Below are 20547 nucleotides of genomic sequence, written 5' to 3' on the forward strand. Positions count from 1 at the left end.
AGAACCTTATTCTTGCTTTGTGGTTGTTGATTCCTGAGTTGTGATCTATTTTGTTGGCTACTGTAGTCTATGGCTATATTTGTCCCTGGAAGAGTAGAAAGTGTTTCATAAATATTTGTATAAGGAGCCACCATAAAAAGCACAGATTTTATTCACAACTAGAATTAGAAAAGCCCTTTTGCCCCCATCCCCCTGCCTCCCTGATTCTCCTTGGGTTTAGCCCTAGTCTGGGAGCTTGAGCAACTGGGGTAATTGTTATGATGGTAATTTTGGATTTTTCTCATGACTGTTTTGGGAACTGAAGAGTAATTTGATTTTTGCTAAGCTAAATAAAATAAACAAGGGAGCTTGTGAAATGAAGCATTGAGAGAGCTTTAAAAGCAAAGAATAACTCACATAGTTTGATAATTTCAGAAAAGAGCATGGTAGAGATTTCATATTAACAGGCTGTTTGCCTTGTCAGGCAAAAATGAATAAAAGATACCTCTTACTCCAGAGAATTACTTGAAAAAAAAGTATGTATGGGAACTTAAACATCAACTCAAAGGGAGACTATTTAAAAATGTTTTTAATTGATATTAAAATCAGAAATGTTTCCAATTTTTAAATTATGCTAATCTTTTAAGGCTAAAATAATTCACTAGCTTCTGTCACAGGCCCGAGATGCCCTGTGGATGAGAAGGAAATGCATACTTGTCAAAAGGACCATTGTTTTTTCTTTTTTTGATACCTCTGCATTGTGCCTATGACCAGTTTCTGATAGGAAGGCTTGAGCTTGTGTTGCCATATTTATAGGCACTGACTCACTCTCGAGTTGTCCCATTTAACCATGAGTTTTGATTCATTGCTTTGAAAAATGAATGCCTCTTTAAAAATTTAGCAAGCTGTGAGAAACAGTGACACCTAGTTTGAAACTTTATAACATCTGAAGACAGGTTGTATTGTTGAATGCATTTTTACTAATAGTTAATGTTTTAAATTTTTTTACCCTGTTTTTTTTTTCTAAAAATTCTTTAGCATTTCACTGAAATATGAAAGAGGTAGGATCAGGCAATAAGCTTCCTCCTTAAACCTTCCATGACAACACACTCTGCATTTTCTTTCCATCTGTCTTTCTGGGTCTTCTTTGAGGTCTCCTTTTCATCTCTGCCTGTCTCTTAAATTTTTAAAAAAGTCACGTATTCTTATTTTAAATTATAAAAGCAACATATATTCATTAAATAGGTCAAGCAATTGAGTAATGTATGAATCAACACATTCCACATTAAAAAAAACCATAAATACACAGTAATATCCACATCCTCACCATCCCCACCCCCCACATTTGATCTTACTATCCACTATTTTGCAGCTTTATTTTTAATATGGCAATACGTCACCAATCCCATAAATGTTGGCATTCCTCAGGGATTTCTCCTGGACATTCTTTCAAGTTTTCTCTTCCCTCTCTGCACACTGACTAGGTACCCCACTTGTGGTTTTAGTCACTCTCACACTCATTCCCAAATTTGTAATCCTAGCTTTGCTGTAAGATTCTAGCTCACCTATAATTTCCTACTGGATTCATCATAGGCACCTCATACTCCATTGCCCCTGAACACCATGTTTCATCTTGTTGCTGTCTTGATGATGACAATAAGTCATTCCATTTTCCTAACTAGAACATTTAGCATCACCTTTGGTCTTTCCTATTTTTCATTCAGTCACATCCTGTCAATCAACAGGCCCCTCTCTCTACCTCTTTAATCTTTTAAAGCAATTAATCTTTGTCCATACTGACAACCACCTCAGTAATCCAAGTAATGGCAGTTTCTTTCTTGGGAAGTTGTAATTGTCTAACTCTCCTCCCTTCTTCTACTCTTCCTCTTCATCTTGAAATTCACCAATGTGCAAGCCTGAGATGATCTTCCTCAGGTGTAAATCTAAACATATCTTTCTTCTAATATTAAGTGACTTGCTATTGCCTTTAAAAGAAAGCCCAGACTCTTCAGGACTTAAAGGTTTTAATACTTATAAGGTTCATGTGATATGTACTATGACTGTGCCCTCCTTGCTCGCCTTGTTGGTCACCATCTCCCCTTTTGGCTCTAGCTCCAAAGATGGCCACACACTCTGAAGTCCTTGAACATGCTGTGTTCTCACTTTCACATGTTTGCCTTGTAGCATTCTTTCTTCCCATCTCTGTCTCTTCCAGGGCTGTTGCTTCATCCTAGTGATACTTCTCCTGTGACCGGGCTTGGTGTCATTCCTATATGTTCTCAAAGCATCTCAAACTCCTTCTTTCTACTGTGGCCTCAATCATTATCAGACTGTAGTTGGCTGTTTATGGTTTGTGTTTTCTACTTTTCAGCACCATTCCCATCACCATTACTAGACTGTGAATTAACTAAGGGCAGAACTAGGGAAAGAACAGAATAGATACTCCGTAGAAACAAATGACAAATACAGCCAGAATTCCAGGAGGCCCATAAAGCTACAGTGATGGTCAGTTCCTATACCCTTAATTAATAGCAGTCAAGTCTAGAAAGCCTCATTACCTTTGAGGGATTGGTCTGGTTTAAAGGTCAGGGTAAACACATTTCAGTGCTTGGGCCTGGAGTTATACACACCAGTACTACCCAGGAGTGAAGCAACGTGGTCATGACCAGAACTTGTTGGCTTTTGTTTTCCTTCATGCTTCACATTCTATTTGGGGCATTCTGTAGACTTGATCAAGTATTATAATTGCAGAGTTGGAGGTTCATACAGGCTTAATTCCTCTGTGGGGCAGAAGAATAAATGTAAAGATTCTAGGAAAGAGGTAGTAAGATTTGGGGTAGCTCATTATTAGAACACCCAGAGGTTAATCTTGCATTTCACTTAGCTGATAGATCCTGCCCCTGATCCCATCTGTGTTAACTCATTGAAGAGAAGACCTTAATTTCTTTATGAATCTCCCTCACTTACGAGTCTCTGTGTCTTTAGCCACATGCTGCAGAGCAGAAAAAACAAATACCATTGAAAATTCTTTTTTTTTTTTTTTTTTAGAATTTTAATATTTATTTTTTAGTATTTGGCGGACACAACATCTTAGTTTGTATGTGGTGCTGAGGATCGAACCCGGGCCGCACGCATGCTAGGCGAGTGTGCTACCGCTTGAGCCACATCCCCAGCCCCGAAAATTCTTATTATATTGATTTTATATTTGAATAACACCAGCCCCAGCTGTTATATTTTGTTAACTGTGACTGTGTTCATACTGATTTTCTTGGAGCACCTCTGGGTCATTGAAACAGCAGGAAGAACTTTGAATTTTGGTTTAGGAGATTAGGGTTTGGAACTGGGCTGTTTAGCTCAGTGAAGGAATACAGAGTGGTCCTAATTTATGCAATTTTGAATTAAGTATTGGGTTTAAAATAATTGTCTCGTTTAATGAAAACTACTTGAAATAATGAAGGTCCCCTCAAATTAATGAAAAATGGTAGACTTTCAAGGCTAATGGATCTATTGAATGATAAACTGTATTTCATTGAATCATTTCTACTTTAGCCAGAAAACAGAAATACCTACTATCTCCTGTCCTGGGAATAGTCTTAAAATACATGAATATTATTAGCTATAGTTTGCAAGTTCTTCCAGAAAACATTTCTTGCATGAAAGTTCATCTTTCTGGCCTAGGGAACTCATCTCTCTTCTTCATCATGGAGAAAACAGGGAGACCAAAACACACCTCCTAGTTTTCTTTTTGTTTCTTTTCTTTACATGATAGCAGAATGCATTACAATTCTTATTATACACATAGAGCACAATTTTTCATATCTCTGGTTGTATACAAAGTATATTCACACCGATTTGTGACTTCATACATGTTCTTTGGATAATAATGATCCTCACATTCCACCATCATTTCTAACTCCATGCCTCCTTCCTTCCCCTCCAACCCCTCTGCCCTATCTAGAGTTCATCTATTCCTCCCATGCTCCCTTTCCCTATCCCACTATGAATTAGTCTCCTTATATCAAAGAAAACATTCAACATTAGTTTTTTGGGATTGGCTAATTTAACTTAGCATTATCTTCTCTAAATCCATCCATTTACCTGCAAATGCCATGATTTTATTCTCTTTTACTGCTGAGTAATATTCCATTGTGTATATATACCACATTTTTAAAACCCATTCATCTACTGAAGGGCATCTAGGCTGGCTCCAAAGTTTAACTACTGTGAACTGTCCTGCTATAAACATTGATGTGGCTGTGTTCCTGTAGTATGCTGTTTTTAAGTCCTTTGGTATAGACCGAGGAGTGGGATAGCTGGGTCAAAATGGTGGTTCCATTTCCAATTTTCCAAGAAATATCCATACTGCTTTCCATATTGGCTTTACCCTCATTTTTCTAATGGAGCTAAAATTCCTTTTCATTGCAATGAAATATGAAAGAAGTGAGTCAGGCTCCTTCTTGAAACTTTCATGACAGCACACTCTGCATTTTCTTTCCATCTGTCTTTTTGGGTCATCTTTGCAGTCTCCTTTTCATTTATCTGTTTGTAAAATAGTGGATAGTAGGATCCCATGAGGAAAGGTAGAGGGGAAGCTCAAATGTCGGGGTGGGGGATGCTATGGGATGTGGATATTACTGTGTACTTAGGGTTTTTGTTTTTTTTTAATTTGTGGGCTGTGTTGATTCATAAATTCAATTGATTGAACTGTTTCATGATTATGTGTTGCTTTTATAATTTAAAATAAGAATATGGACTGTTTTTTAAAATTTAAGGAAATGTAGATGAAGTGCTTGGTTTAAGTTCAGGCACTCAGTCATGGGAAGTGGATAAAATAGACATTTAAATCTGTTTTCTACTAGAAATTCTTACAATAGAGCAATACCTGAATACTACTTCTATATTATAGACACTTCTGTATTACAAATTCCAAGGAGATCCTACTTTGTGGACATGTATGGATTATGAAACCATGCCTCCCTTCAGGATTTATTTATAATGACTATGGTAACCAAAAATTAGTTTCAAAAATAGATCTGAAGAAACTGTTCATACTGGTCAGAACATTTTAAATAATGGATACATGTTTCAGAAATTAGCTCTTTCAGGGCCTCCTTTACTCCAATTATGGCACAAATGTAATAATACAGTAGTTCTTTTAATTAGGAGATTAAAAAAAAAGTTTTTAAGCTTCTCCAATCATTCAACAGAATATTAAGTCACTTTCCCAGATGTATGCAGGTTTGAGGTAAGAAGAAAGCTAAGGTGATATAATGTAGAATAACTTCATAGCACTTGTTTATCTTAAAGGTTGACTATACATAGTTTTCCAAACTGTCAAGTTATCAACTATTGTCATAGTGGTAAGAATTGGGGCTCTTGGGGGCACATGCTCTGAAAATGCAAAGCATTGCTATTAGCATGAAATGATTAGTTATTGAACATTTTCTTTAAAATACAAGATAGCAGTTAAAGAAGATAAGTATAATCAGTTTTAGAATAGAATGAACAAAGTGTGAGAAGATGAAAAAGATTCAATGTTTTGATCTGCCACATCTCGAAAGGAAGATTTAGAAGATGCATATATCTCGAGACCCAAAAGTACCATTTTGACTTGTCAAGCAAGTCAAAAAACTAGGCAAGTACTGAGATGAGGATGTAGAATGCTCCCCCCCCCCCGTTATGGATTTGTACAAATTGGGGAACTTGGGAGGTTCTGAAGCAACAGCCATGCCACTGAAACAAAACTAGATTCTCCCAAGTTCTACACCTGAGCTCATTAAAATCCCAACAAGGATGAAGTGTATTTCATCATTCCTGCTTTGGGGAAGCTAATTATTCCTTAACTAAGCTGGGAATTTGAGCCTCTCAAGTTAATTCCTTTCCTGTTGTCATTGTGCACACTAGTCACTCCTCTGTGCGTGGATCAGAAAATAACCTAAAAAATGTGTTTCGTAGGCAGCATTCTAATGGAATATCACAGAGCTTAGTAAATTTGATGGCTTATGAATATAGCAGAACTACAAAATCACTTGGCTGAAGCTGGACTTGGGATATATTGGGGTGAAGTAGAGGAAGGTGACTGGGAGCAGGAAAAGAATATACCAAGGACTCTTTTTCCAAGTGGCCATCCAAACTCTCCCTGGCCAGGTGGCAGGCAGGAAGACCAGCATAGAAGAGAGGGGCTAGGCTTCTCCTTCCCTTGTGTTCGTAGTCAGCTTGGATCTGACTGTTTAAAAAATGCATAAATACAGAAGAAAATTAGAGTGTGCCATCTTATACTTTAGTCTTTGTCAAATAGTAAATTTAGAATTCTTTGGAGGAAGGAGTGTCTTATTCACCTTTACATAACCTCCTCAACTATCAAATGCTTGCTATGCAGTAGTGGATTTTTTTTTAAGTAAAAAATGTGTCTCAATTATTTCAGAAGAAACACTCTAGTGTTCTAGAATTTTTGAGCTAGGTGTTATACCTAATTCTGAACACAGATGTGATGAAGCTTAAATGGGGAAGGTAACCAAATGCATTGTTTCTTGTTCGTATGTTGTCACCTTTGGAGGAGAGACAGGATTGGGGATAAAATGTTAACTCCCAATCATCCTGAAGTGTATTATATACTCTGACTACTTTGTGACTTTGTTTGATAGCCCTTGTTAACCTTGGCACTGGCCAAACCGTGGAGTCCAACTGGAACAGATGTGGGATAACCAAGGGAGTGAGACCTGGTCTCTCCTATGTGTAGCTAAAGCTTTTTAATGGAAGCAGATACATTTGAGTACTGTTGTTCTTGTTTTGTATTTTTCCTTTCCCTATGAATAAATTATGATTAGCACAATACCTTTGAAAGTTATTGTTCTGTTAATTGAGTAAGATGATATTCCCCTTTTCTTCTGCTTTCTCCTTTGAGGGAAAGTATGAAATTATTTTTAAAAACTAGTACAGCTTAAGGGTTGGGTTTTCTTCCCTTATTGCTTTTGAGGCTTCCTGATTGGACTCTTTTTAAAAATTTTTATATTCCAATTTGTTATAACAGCAGAATGCATTATAATTCTTATTACACATCTAGAGCAAAATTTTTCATATCTCTGGTTGTATACAAAATATATTCACACCATTCATGTCTTCATATACATACTTTGGAGGATGATGGCCACCTCATTACACCATAATTTCTAACCCCATACCCCCTACTTTCCCCTCCCACTCATATGCCCTATCTAGAGTTCATCTATTCCTCCTATGCTCCCCCTCCCTACCTCACTATGAATCAGCCTCCTTATAGCCGAGAAAAAATTCAGCATTTGTCTTTTTTGGATTGGCTAACTTCACTTGGCATTATCTTCTCCAACTCCATCCATCTACCTGCAAATGCCATGATTCTATTCTCTTTCATTGCTGAGTAAAATCCCATTGTGTATACATGCCACATTTTTTTATCCATTCATCTACTAAAGCACATCTAGGTTGGTTCCACAGTTTAGCTATTGTGAATTGTGCTGCTATAAATACTGATGTGGCTGTGTCCCTGTAGCTGTTTTTAAGTCCTTTGGTTATAGACTGAGGAGTGAGATAGCTGGGTCAAATGGTGGTTCCAATTCCAGTTTTCCAAGGAATCTCCATACTCCTTTTCATATTTTCATACTGCACCAATTTGCAGTCCCACCATCAATGTATGAGTGTACCTTTTCCCCCACATCCTCACCAACACTTATTGATGTTTATATTCTTAATAGCTGCCATTCTGACTGGAGTGAGATGAAATCTTAGAGAAATGCAAATCAAAACTACTCTAATTAGTAGTGATGATAAACATTTTTTCATATATTTGTTGATTGATTGTATATTATCTTTTGAGAAGTGTCTGTTCAGGTCCTTGGCTCATTTATTGATTGGGTTATTTTTTTTTTTTGGTGCTTAGCTTTTTGATTTCTTTATATACCCTAGAGATTAGTGCTCTATTTGATGTGTGAGGGGTAAAGATTTGCTCCCATTCTATAGACTCTCTATTCCCCTCACTGATTGTTTCTTTGGCTGAGAAGAAACTTTTAGTTTGAATATATCCCATTTATTGATTCTTGATTTTAATTCTTGCACTACAGGAGTCTTATTAAGGAAGTTGGGATCTAATCCGATGTGATGGAGATTAGGGCCTACTTTTTATTCTATTAGACATAGGGTTTCTGGTTAATTTGTAGGTCCTTGATCCACTTTGAGTTGAGTTTTGTGCATGGTGAGAGTGGTTTAACTTCATTTTATTGCATATGAATTTCTAGTTTTCCCAGACCATTTGTTGAAGAGGTTATCTTCGATGTGTTTTGGGCACTTTTGTCTAATATAAGATAACTGTAATTTTGTTTAGTCTCTGTGTCCTCTGTTCTGTACCATTGATATACCAATCTATCTTGGTGCCAATCCAAGAGCAAGGTAGATTTTTCCACCCTCTAATGTCATCTTTGATTTCTTTCTTTAGGATTCTGTAGTTTCATTGTATAGGTCATTCACTCATTTGTTAAGTTGATTCCTAATTTTTTTTGAAGCTATTATAAACAGGATAGTCATCCTTTCTGAGGATTTGTCACTGATATACAGAAATGTATTTGATTTATGGGTGTTGATTTTTATATCCTGCTACTTTGCTGAATTCATTTACTAGTTCTAGCAGTTTTCTGGTGGAACTATTTTAGTCTTCTAGGTATAGAATCATATCATCAGCTTTTTGATTTCTTTATATACCCTAGAGATTAGTGCTCTATCTGATTTGCTCATTTGTGTTCTTCTTTTCCTATCCATATTCCTTTAATTTCTTTCATGTAATTGCTCTGGCCAGTGTTTCAAGAACTATGTTAAATAAAAATGGTGACAGAGGGGCATCCCTGTCTTGCTCAAGTTTTTAGAGGGAATGCCTTCAATTTTTCTCTATTTAGAATGATGTTTGCCTGGGCTTAGCATAGATAGCCTTTAAGATGTTGAGATATGTTCCTATTATCCCTGATTTTTCTAGTGTTTTGATCAAAAAGGGGTGTTTTATTTTGTGAAATTTTTTTTCTATGTCTATTGAAATGATCATATGGTGCCGCAGCCCAGCTGGCTGGGCAAACTAACCAGGGGGGGTGACGAACAACTTGTGTACATTGATAAAGCAGGAGTGGGAGCCGTTTATTGTAGGACCGGAGAGGTATATATACATTACACACAGCTTATCTTAATTAACATAAACTAGATACAGCAGTCAACCAATAAGGAATCTCCACACTTAATGGCTTGCTGGCATTACTTCACAAACCACTCCCTCTGGCAAAATGCCAGGCGCCATCCTGACTTGTTTACAGACTCTAACAACATGGTTCTTATCTTTAAGTTTATTGATGTGATGAATTACAGTTATTGATTTCCGTATGTTGAACCTACCTTGCATCCCTGGGATGAATCCCACTTGATCATAGTACACTATGTTTTGATATGTTTTTGTATTCAATTCGCCAGAATTTGATTGAGAATTTTTGCATCTATGTTCATTAAAGATATTGGTCTGAAGTTTTTTTTTGTTCTTTTTTCTTTTCTTTTTTTTTTTGTTCTTTTTTTTTTTTTGATGTGTCTGCCTGGTTTTGGAATCAGGGTGATATCGGCCTCATAGAATGAGTTTGGAAGTGTTCCCTCTATTTCTATTTCCTGAAATAAGTTGAAGAGTATTGGTATTAGTTCTTTAAAGGTCTGGTAGAACTCGGCTGTGTATCCATCCAGTCCTGGGCTTTTCTTAGTTGGTAGGCTTCTGATGGCATTTTCTATTTCGTCACTTGATATTAGTCTGTTTAAATTGTGTATATATCATCCTAATTCAATTTGGGCAAATCATTGACTTACAAAATTTTTCAATGCCTTCAATAGTTTCTATTTTATTGGAGTATAAGTTTTCAAAATAATTTCTAATTATCTCCTGTATTTCTTTAGTGTCTATTGTAATTTTTTTTTCATCATGTATGTTAGTAATTTGAGTTTTCTCTCTCCTTCTCTTCATTCACATAGCTAAGGGTCTGTCAATTTTAGTTTTTCAAAGATCCAACTTTTCATTTTGTCAAGTATTTTAACTCTTTTATTTCAATTTCATTGATTTCTTTTCCAATTTTAATTATTTCCTGTGTTCTAGTGCTTTTGGTGGTGTTTTTCTAGAGATATAACATTAGGTCCTTTATTTGTTGACTTTTTCTTCTTTTAAGGAATCAACTCTTTGCAATGAACTTTCCTCTTAGTATTGCCTTCATAGTGTCCCAGAAATTTCAATATGTTGTGTCAGTATTCTCATTTACCTCAGAATTTTTAAATCTCCTCCTTGATGTCTTTTGCAACCCATTGTTCATTCAGTAGCGTATTATTTAGTCTCCAGGTATTGGAGTAATTTTTATTTTATCATTGGTTTCTAATTTCATTCCATTATGGTCATACAGAATGTAATGTAGTATCTCTATTTTTTTTCTATTTGCTAAGAGTTGCTTTGTGGCATATTATATGGCCTATTTTAGAGAAGAATCCAAGTGGTGCTGAGAATAAAGTGTATTTGCTTGTTGAAGGATGAAATATTCTATATATGTCAGTTAAGTCTAAGCTATTGATTGTATTATTGAGTTCTATAGTTACTTTGCTTAACTTTTGTTTGAAAGATCTATCCAGTGGTGAGAGAGGTGTGTTAATGTCACCCAAGATTATTGTATTGTGGTCAGTTTGACTCTTGAACTTGAGAAGAATTTGTTTGAACATAGATGCTCCATTGTTTGGGGAGTATATATAATTGTTATGTCTTGTTGGTGTATGAGCAGTATGAAATGTCCTCCTTTATCCCTTTTGATTAACTTTAGCTTGAAGTCTATTTTATTTGATACGAGGATGGAAACCCCTTCTTGCTTCCGCAGTCTGTGTGAGTGGTATGATTTTTCCCAACATTTTACCTCCAGTCTGTGTATGTCTTATGTCTTTTCCTAATAGACAAGTCTCCTGGAGGCAGCATATTGTTGGGTCTTTTTTTTTTTTTTTTTTTAAATCAAGCCTGCTAACCTGTGTCTTTTGATTGATAAGTTTAGGGCCTTTAACATTCAGGGTTGTTATTGAGACATGATTTGTATTCCTAGCCTTTTTTGTTGTTGTTATTTAATGACTTGGTTTCTCCTTTGATTAGTTTTTCCTTTAGTGCAATACCTCCCTCTGCTGATTTTCATTGTTTTTTTTTCATTTCCTCTTCATGGATGTTTTGTAGTACCAATTTTCTAGTTGTAAATTCTTTTAACTTTTGTTCATCATGGAAGGTTTTTATTTCATCATCAAATCTGAAGCTTAATTTTGCTGGATACAAGATTCTTGGTTGGCATCCATTTTCTTTCAGAGCTTGATACGTGTTGTTCCAGGATTGTCGAGCTTGCAGATTTTTCAACTTAGACGCTGAAGTTATCCTAATTGGTTCCCCCCCTATATGTAAGGTAACAAAATTGGAGGAAAAGGGAGAAAAAAGGTATATACTACACAAGTGTAATATACTATTCAGATGTCCCAGTCCTCAAAATCCTAATTCATGCCCAGTACTTGGTTTCACATATGCTGGAGATGTGAGGGTGGGAGTATAGAAGAGGAGAAGAAAAATCTCGAAGGAAGAAACCAGGATTATTAATTTTTTTGGTTGGAGATGGGTATCTTTCCTGCTTGTCTTCTCATCTAATAGGTGGGGTTGTCTGTTAGCTGGTATCTCCGCCCTAAGGACGGTGAAGGTAACCAGGATGGGGGCTGGTCCTGGTGCAGGGTACCTGGAAGTGAGGTGTAGCACCCACCAGCCCCTTGAGGGAGACTACACCACAAGGGTCTCTTTTTGGATCCGCTCATTTGACTTGAGCACCCCCGTCCTGTCTCCCTATCTTGCCTCCAGATTTCCCAGTTCCTGATCTGTTAGTCTCCACACGGTTGCAACCTTTCCCTTTCTCTTAATAGTTCCCAATTAATGGGCCTCTCTCACTGGGGCTTCTGTGGGCAGTGCCCTGGTCCCACTGAGCTGTTTTGTGTTAGACAGTTACTGTGTGGGATTACAGGGCACTGGGGGAGGGAGGAGTTGGAAACCGGACACCTGGCCAGCTGGAGTTCCAATCAGAGATGGCAAGGAAGGGGACCCATGATGGAGGTGGGCTGCTTCCCATGGTGGGGTGTTGGGTCGAGCGACTCAGAATGCTGCCTCTCTGTGGCCCACCATCTTAGATCCCCCAGATTGGAATCTTGCAATCATTTTTTTCTGGGTTTGTTTTTTTGACACGGCTTACTTTCACATGCCAGGCTCTACCAGGCATGATTTGTGTTTTCTTAATTCCAACACACAGGTCCTTTCAGACTTTCAACTTTTTCATATCTGTACCTTAAAATGTATAGGTGCATTTAGTGTGCATTATTTTCTGCTAAAAATATTATTTAATCAAATAGATGGTGTTTTTTTCATTATTGGTATCTTAGAGGAAAGATTTACTGCTGTGTGACAAAAATTTAAATTAATAACTACTTATTACATCTCATAGTTTGTTGGTCAGCAACTCGGGACACAAGGAGGTATTATCTCTGTGATGTCTTGGACCTTCGCTGGAAGACTTATGACCTTAAAGTCATAATCACTTAAAGCCTTATACATTCCGGTGTGAGATTTGCTGGGGTTATTGGCTCACACAGGGACATTTCATGAAGAGATAATGGAATAGAAGCGACTAAATGGAAAATCTTTAATATTTTTCTTATAAACAGAAGATTTTTCCAAACTCATAGGGGCTTTGAAGGAATTCATTTTCTGACAGAGGCTAGATTTGAGTTTCTGATTGGAGGGGATTTTGGAGATCTGAACTTTGGGATGTGATCTTTGGACATTGGAAAGAGCAACCTGTCATTGCTATCATGCATCTGTCTCACATCAGAGCCTGCTTTGTTCCTCAGTGTTCATGATGATTTTCACTCTACTCCTTACTCTTTCCCCATCTCCACACACATTGAGGTTTGGAATTCTTAGTGCCTAAGGAAGCATGATAGTTGCGTTTTCTCTGCATTTGATTTGGCGACTTGACTGTCAGCCATCTCCAAGTACTCCTTATTCACCGTCTCAGAAGTTCTCCTCTTGCAATGCTTTGAGAATTCTGACCAGATTAAGAGACTACTCTCTTCAAATTCCCTCTTATTGATCTCTGAGATAAATTGTTAGATCTAAGGGAATCCACCAGTGAGTGGTCTCTTCTACCCTTCTCAATGAGTTGAAGGCTCAAAGAATTAGATGAAATACTATCTTTGGAAAAACAGGCTGCTCTTCCCTAAAGAGGAGAGTTTTAATAAAATGTGAATTTTGTGTTTAAACTTTTTTAGAGACTAGCAGGGTAATTTCTTAAGGCCTTAAGTCTTAAATTTCTTAAGTCATTGAGGCTGTAAATATGATGTTTAATATTAATGTTAATATAGAAAACCTTTAGGTCTTTTGCTGAAATTAGGTTAAGCATTTCCTTAGCCCAAGTTTTAGAATGTTGTTTTTTTTTCTAAGGGAATTTTATGTATCTTGAGGCCTAATATATCTCAAGGAATATTATCATCATCAACAGTTTTGATCTGCTATATATTCTAGTTGTCAGGCACTAAAAGAGCTGTTCATCGCATCTTGTTTAACAACCTTGTGAGGTTGGAAGGAAAATTCCCATTTTTATAGACCAGGATACTGAGGGCTACATAATTTAAATAACTTGGCCAAGGTCACATACCTAGCGAGTAATAAGCAAAGCCATCTTACTTGAAATCATTGTGTGTGGGAAGTTGGCCAGTGTTTGTGTAGCTATAGAATTTCTCACAAACTACTGTCTAGAAAACTAGACATGTTCCACAAGTGGATGCTTGTGGAACATTTCATGTAAAGAGTCTTTGTCCTGAATAGGGAGGCTTGGAAGTATTACAGTTCCTAATAGATTTAATTCATTCCTTCCCTTCAGCTCTCCTACCAATCCCACTATTCAACTTACCTTATGTGAAGGCATTTGTAAGATTTTGTTTCAGAAGTTTGTGATGATGACTTGGCAAATAACCCCAGCAGATTATTATAATATTTTGGAAAAATGACTTTTTAGACATTTGACACATTGTCACTTGTATAGACTTCAATGCAACTCCTAGTACAAGGGCTGGGTATCTATTTGTCAACACAATATACTACACAAACAAAAAAAAATCACTGCACTTGTCAAACATTTTGACTGTATGGTGGTAACCATCTGGATTTATGGAATTTCTCATGGATTTTCATTTTAGTATCTCGTTTATTAGGTAAAGAGGAATGTCTTATTCTAAGAATTTGGAGGTTTGCAAAGTTTCAATGGTTGTAATAATTGAACTGCTAGACTTTTAAATCTTTCATTTTGTAAGTCTTTGTATTAAATCCAGACTATTTTTAGCTGGGTGTGTTTATGATATTCTCCAGTGTTTAGCACTCTGGAGTTTTTCTAAATCAATGAGTGGATTGCATCATGGATGCCCAATGTGGTGGGTTTTTTGGATGCAGTGTAGCCAATGGCAATAGTTATATGTGAAAGGGGGGAAGACATCAATCATGTTTGGGATTTGGATTTTATAAAATGGGTTGTTCCTTAGTTTTCAGATTAACTTAAATTTCTTATTATAGAAAATTTAGAAAATCCATATGGGTACCCAAAAGAGACAAAAATGACATCTCCAGAGTTAATCATGGTTAAGATTTTGATTTGGCTTATCCCTGTGTAAATGTACATTCACATAGGTTTGTTTTACAAACATTAGCCTATACTATAAATATTCTATAAATTATATTTTCAGATGTAGCTCTTCATTAAATTGTCTTCTATAACATTATCTTTAATGCCTGTAAAATTCTACTGGGTGGCTAGTTCAGAACTTTTGGACATTAGATTTTTTTCAGTTTTTTTTTTTCTTTTCTCCTATAATCTTGCAGCAACTGACTGATAGGAATATTTTAAATTTTTGACCCCTGAATTTCTCCCTTCCCACACTATATTCAGTAGAATGTGTGTGTGATATATTGCTGCTCCCCTGCCCTAAGAAGGCCCCCAGCCACAGAAAGCTGAGGATCTGATCACTCACTGCTGACAGCTCATCTACATTTACAATTTCTTCTTGTAGGAGACAGAGCACGTGGGGCCCAGCCAGTTGGAGTGCCAGGGCAGAACAGGAACGCCAGTTCACGAGAGTCCACAGAACAACACCTTCAGGTGTCAAGAAGCAGTTCGACTTCAACCAAGGTGAGTCCTCTGTTGTCAGGAGCTGCACTGTGCCTGGAGTCTGTTTTCCAAAAGTACTAACTTGTGTGATGTCAGGGCTTTCTGATCTTTGGCATTCCTTATAGTCTGAGAAAGGACAAAGAGAAACATAAAGACCTACTTTCCCTGTCTTTCTATTTGAAGATAATCAGCGTTAAGATTCAGGGAAGAGTGGAGATAGGTCCTCCTTTGGGGGAGAAATATTGATTTAATTTATTCTGCCCCTTTCATTTCATGGCAGAGGGGATTAGATTTTCTTCTGGGATAATGACAAATCAGTGACGACTGTGTACACATCATGCCAGTTACTTTTCAACTCTGATCTCATTTAGCCATCTCTACTTGCTGAGAAAGCTAGTCACTCATAGTTCCGTTTTGTGGAGGAGATTGAAGCTGAGAGACATTAAGGCCCTTGCCGGAAACTGCACAAGATAAAAGACTGAACCAGAGGCAGGAGGATCACAGGTTCAAGACCAGCCTCAGACCTGTCTCAAAAAATAAAAAGGTTTGATGGTAGAATGTCCCTAGGTTTAATCCCCAGTACTGTGCCCCCTCCAAGAAAAAAGGCTGTGTCAGAATTTGAACCTACAAATGTCAGAGTTTGGCACGGCAGGTATAGTTTCTAATGCTTCTATGCTGACCCCAAGTATCCAGTGGCCTTAGCCCTGAAGTAGCCCATGGCTGGCCTTTGTAGCCTATCAGATCTGCTGGACCCAGGGTAAGGATGTGGGTGGAAATCTGCCTGCAGAAAGGTTGGCATGACATTCTGATGGGAGACTGGCACTGCAGCTGTCTATGGAAAGTCTCTTCTGAAAATAAACAGAAGAAAGAATTTAACTGTGAGTTGTGTCAGCTGTTTTTGTAGGATCTTGTGTGTGGTGTAATCATAGCCCTCACTCAGTGGAAAGGGAGTGTTGTGCCTCTGAGTTTGACCTTTAGATTTTTTTTTCCTAAGGCAGCACAGTCTAAGTGAACCAACTACAGAGAGATTGGCTGTGCTCTATAATCATGCTTTAAAACGTTCAGCATACTAAATTTAGAATCCTAGAACCCTAAAAGGTTGGTGGGGACCTGCAAGGAAAAATGACCCACTACCCAAGTGAATTCACAGGCACCTTCTGAACTCTCCTCACAAGTTGCTATCTCTTACCTGTTTATTCTTATCTGACCTTAGATAACACCTGTTGGACTCAAACATATCATTTCCTCGTGGATAAGAATATTCTCCCTACTATTTTAGGCCTAATTGTAATTAAAATACTTGTTAGCTGGCTAGAATCAACTTAGGCAGTGACCCTGTCTCCCTGCACTAGCCTGAGGACTGCATCTCAGCAAGAATAAGGTCAACTAGTTCCCAAGCATATTTCAAAATAGTATAAGAGCAAAACAAAACAAACAAGACCCAAAACTAAATCATTCAGGCTTGTGTGTGGAATGTATGGCAGTCCCTTGGGGGTGGACATACAGCAGAGGCTGATAGGAAAAAATGGTATTGGCAATTAATTTTCTCAAGTTTGCTTAAATATATCCTATTGATGGTAGGGATGCTAACTGATAATTTTAATGTTGTCAGAGGGCAAGTCTGAAATCTAGTAGGATTCTGTGGTGGAGATCATTCCTATGAGTAGTTAAAAGCAAAGAATATGGATTTTAAAATAGAATTATTTTAAATATTCCATTATTGGGGCGGGGAGTTGTACTTTATTCAAATCCTCAGATTCATAGTAACCTGCCACAAGAAAGAAAGAAAATGCACATACAGACACATATAGGTTGGGTAAAATTTTAGGAGGTTCCTGGACCTTCTCTACATAACGGAGGGGAAAAATCAGGTATGGAATGACCTTCCTCAATAAGTCTGAGGACCAGAACATAGTCGTATTGATTGACAGCTTCTCCTTATGCACGTAGATTTGGTTTGTCTACAGCTAACCTTTAACAAACCTTTATAAGATTCAAAATACTTTGTAATCCTTTCCCCTTCTAGCCCCCAATGCCCCACTTTTACGATTTTCATACAATCTAGGTTTCTGAACTAGCAGCACTACAGAATCTTCTATGCACTGGTGTCAGTCAGAGGATCTGATCTTAAGTCATAGATGGGGAGTGATGCTAGGCCAGTTCTGTCTAGAATTATTAGGTTTAGCATTTAGATTAGGTTGGTAACCTTTAAACCACAGGTTTATTCGTCACAATTATGATGGCATTACCCAAGGACCTTCTAATGGAATTTTTTAAAACAATACATAATCCAAAATATTACTGGGATTGTGAAATTTGATGAACTGGTGAAAGAAGATCTGAGGCTAAAAACAACTTTGAGTCAGGTAGCTCACATTCCTGATAACATTCCTCTTCTGTCTTAAGCCAGCATGTGGCCAGGTTCAGACACATCATTCCCAGTAAAATCTTGATAGAGACATGATACTGTAACAGGACACGCCAGACCTTGGTCTGGCTGAGAGTGAGGGAAGAAGCCAGGCTAAATCTCAGCAGGTGTAAAATGCCACCTTCTTGGAGGTGGGGGTGTGCAGTGTAGGGGAAAGGTTATTAACATAACCAACCCCACAAGTAAAGAAGGAAAATCATTCTGTAGCAAGGAGCCACAAAGGGTTCACATGTCATGTGGCTGAGACTTGAAGGAGCAACTTTCAGAGAATTAATTCATCCTTTTAAAAGTGGGATTTCAGAGCTTTTCGAGGTCATGGGGTAGGTATTGATCTTTCCACACAAATCTACAGCTTATACAATTTGTTGTACCTTGAGCTCTTTCCAGCATAAGGAGCCTGTGTCTTTGTCTGCAGATGAGCTTCAGAAAGATGTAGGAATGCTTTTGCCAAAGTCTCAGAGTATATATACTATATTGATTTTTTCCCCAATTTTATTGTAGTAAGGGACCACAACTTGTGGCTTAAAACAAAACAAACTTATTATCTTACAGTTTTGTAGGATAAAAGTCTAACATGGCTCCATGGGCCAAAATAAAGGTGTCAGCAGGAGTGTATTCCTTTTCAGAGGCTCTGGATCATCCATTTCCTTGCTTTTTCAGCTTTCACAGGCTGCCTGTGTTCCCTGGACCATGGCCCCTTCCTCTGTATTCAAAGCCAGCAGCATTGCATCGCTCTGGCCTTTATTCCATAATCACATTTCCCTCTAGACCAGGGCCAGGACAGATTTTCTGGTTTTAGGGGTTCATGTGATTAGATTGAGCTCATTAGAGGGATTATCCTGGGTTATCCTGGGTTGTTATCCTATCTCAAGATCTTTAATTTAATCATATCTGCAAAATATTTTTAACTATGAAGTAACATGGTGGGGGTGGAATGGGTAAGGGAGGAGGACATGGACATCTTTGAGGAGACCTAATTTGGCCTGCTACATTTAATTTTTCCACAGAAAATCCCTGAAGAAAAGCACATGGAGTTAATCACACCAAAGAGCTTTAACATCACTGATTTGATATCTTCTACCCCCGAGTTTGCTTGCTCTTCTGAATTTCCTAGTGAAGCCAATCACTTCCCCACTTCATTTTAGCCCCTTGGTCCTTCCCATTTGCCGTGCCTCCCCCCACCCCTCTTCTATGTTATATCCTTCCCTATGTTATGTTCCTTGATGGTAGAGTGTGCTACATCCAAACTCTCAGGTGTATTTGGTGTGGAGACATATTTGACTTGTATAATGTTTTAAAATATTTTGATCCAATATTTTAAAATTGAGAGCTTTTATAGCTTTTCACCCTTATTTGGAAAAATCTGAAGATGGGATAACCCTGAGCCTTGATTCCTCAGGCAGCCATCAGTTAGAGCTGAGGACCACTTCTACATTTTTTCACACTCCCATTCAGCTCTTCCCATTTGTTTGTGCTCTTAGCCTGTCTCCTACAGGCATTTGATTTATAATGCCTGCTTCAATCCTTTTCTTCCCAGCAACTGCTCATCCTGGGAACTCTGACTGCCTGAAGCTAACTCCTAATATGGTGCTGGCTGATAGTCTTATTGCCACTTTCCCCAGATGGTGGGTTTACATTTTAACATGGACTTTCAGGTGCATCGGAGTGGAGGGCATTACACTACATTACACTACGGCATCGACTCAATTTCTGGTGCTTTTCCAAACATGTAAAATCGTAGAACTGCATTTATCTGGAACTGGAAGAAGCCTTAGTAATAGTTTAATACAACTCTCTCATTTTCTAGTTAAGCAAATCACAGCGTTGCTGGGTGCCAAAGTTCTTACTCCCCTTAGTAATTGAACCAAAAAAATCATCATCGATCTGTTTAGAGCAGCTGCTTGATGCAATATGCAGCAGTCTGACTGTTTTTTAGCTAAAGCCAGTGCCAATCCTATAAACCCTTAGATATGACAAAGGGGAATTTGTGAATGTCAGAGAATACTAATGGAGTTGGGGATTTCTTACCCAGCTAAATTTATTTTTGAGAGTGATTAATCACTTGTATTTAAAATATGTCTTAAAATTTGTGACAGAATTTGACTTTTAATGTTATTAAAGACTTTGTGTAAATAGCACTGTTACTGCTAATTAGGTAAGTGGTTACATTGATGAGTTCCAGTTCACTGACTTTTTTCTCTGGAAGTCTCCTATTAGAAGAGGTTGAAGATTCTTAGCAAGAATAATGGTCTTTGATGGGTTTCCACTATTTTTGTAATATCCAGATAAAAGAAACAAAAAAGCTGGAAAGCTTTGTTGCTTTTTAGAAAGAGGAAGTTTTGTTGGCAGCAACTTTTCCATAGGGGATAAATTCTTTCATCTTTTGTTTTTTGAGATGAACAACTCTGTGTGTGTGTGTGTGTGTGTGTGTGTGTGTGTGTGTGTGTGTTTCTGATAAGCAGATTCTCTCCGCCCCTCCCCTCCCCCATTACTGGGGATTGAACCAGGGGTGCTCTACCACCAAGCTACATCTCCAACCCCTTCTAATTCTTTTAAGATGAGATTTCACTAAATAGTCCAGGCCAGCCTGGAATTTGTGATCCTCCTGCTTCCAGAGTAGCTGGGATTACAGGTGCCACCACTATGCCTAGCTAAGCACAGTCTTCATCAGTTGTGCTAAAAAGGGAAAGAATGAGAGAAAGAATGAACACCCAGGGATTTTAATCCATACATAGGACATAATCCTCCTTGGTCCGTACCAGAGCAAGAGCTCTGCATGTCTCTGGCATATTCTTCTTCCTTGTTAATATGATCCTAGTGTTTTGCATTTTATGAGAGGGGCAGGGATGAGGTAGAGATAAGAAAAAGGTAGCTTGTATTGACAGTATT

The 20547-nt window shown here is 37.8% G+C and overlaps 1 protein-coding gene across 7 annotated transcripts in view; it reads left to right on the plus strand.

The window, feature by feature from the left end:
• The window catches only part of Fam13c (family with sequence similarity 13 member C), a 116637-nt gene that overhangs the window by 26441 nt on the left and 69649 nt on the right, over nucleotides 1-20547 (plus strand). For all 7 annotated transcript variants that reach the window (XM_021732477.3, XM_005334325.4, XM_040273627.2 and 4 more), the window contains one exon: nucleotides 15133-15251. In XM_021732477.3, coding sequence (XP_021588152.1) covers nucleotides 15133-15251 — 119 coding nt within the window. The remainder of the gene's footprint in view (nucleotides 1-15132; nucleotides 15252-20547) is intronic.

Source organism: Ictidomys tridecemlineatus, chromosome 1 (genome assembly GCF_052094955.1).
Source record: "Ictidomys tridecemlineatus isolate mIctTri1 chromosome 1, mIctTri1.hap1, whole genome shotgun sequence".
Classification (NCBI taxonomy): Eukaryota; Metazoa; Chordata; class Mammalia; order Rodentia; family Sciuridae; genus Ictidomys; species Ictidomys tridecemlineatus.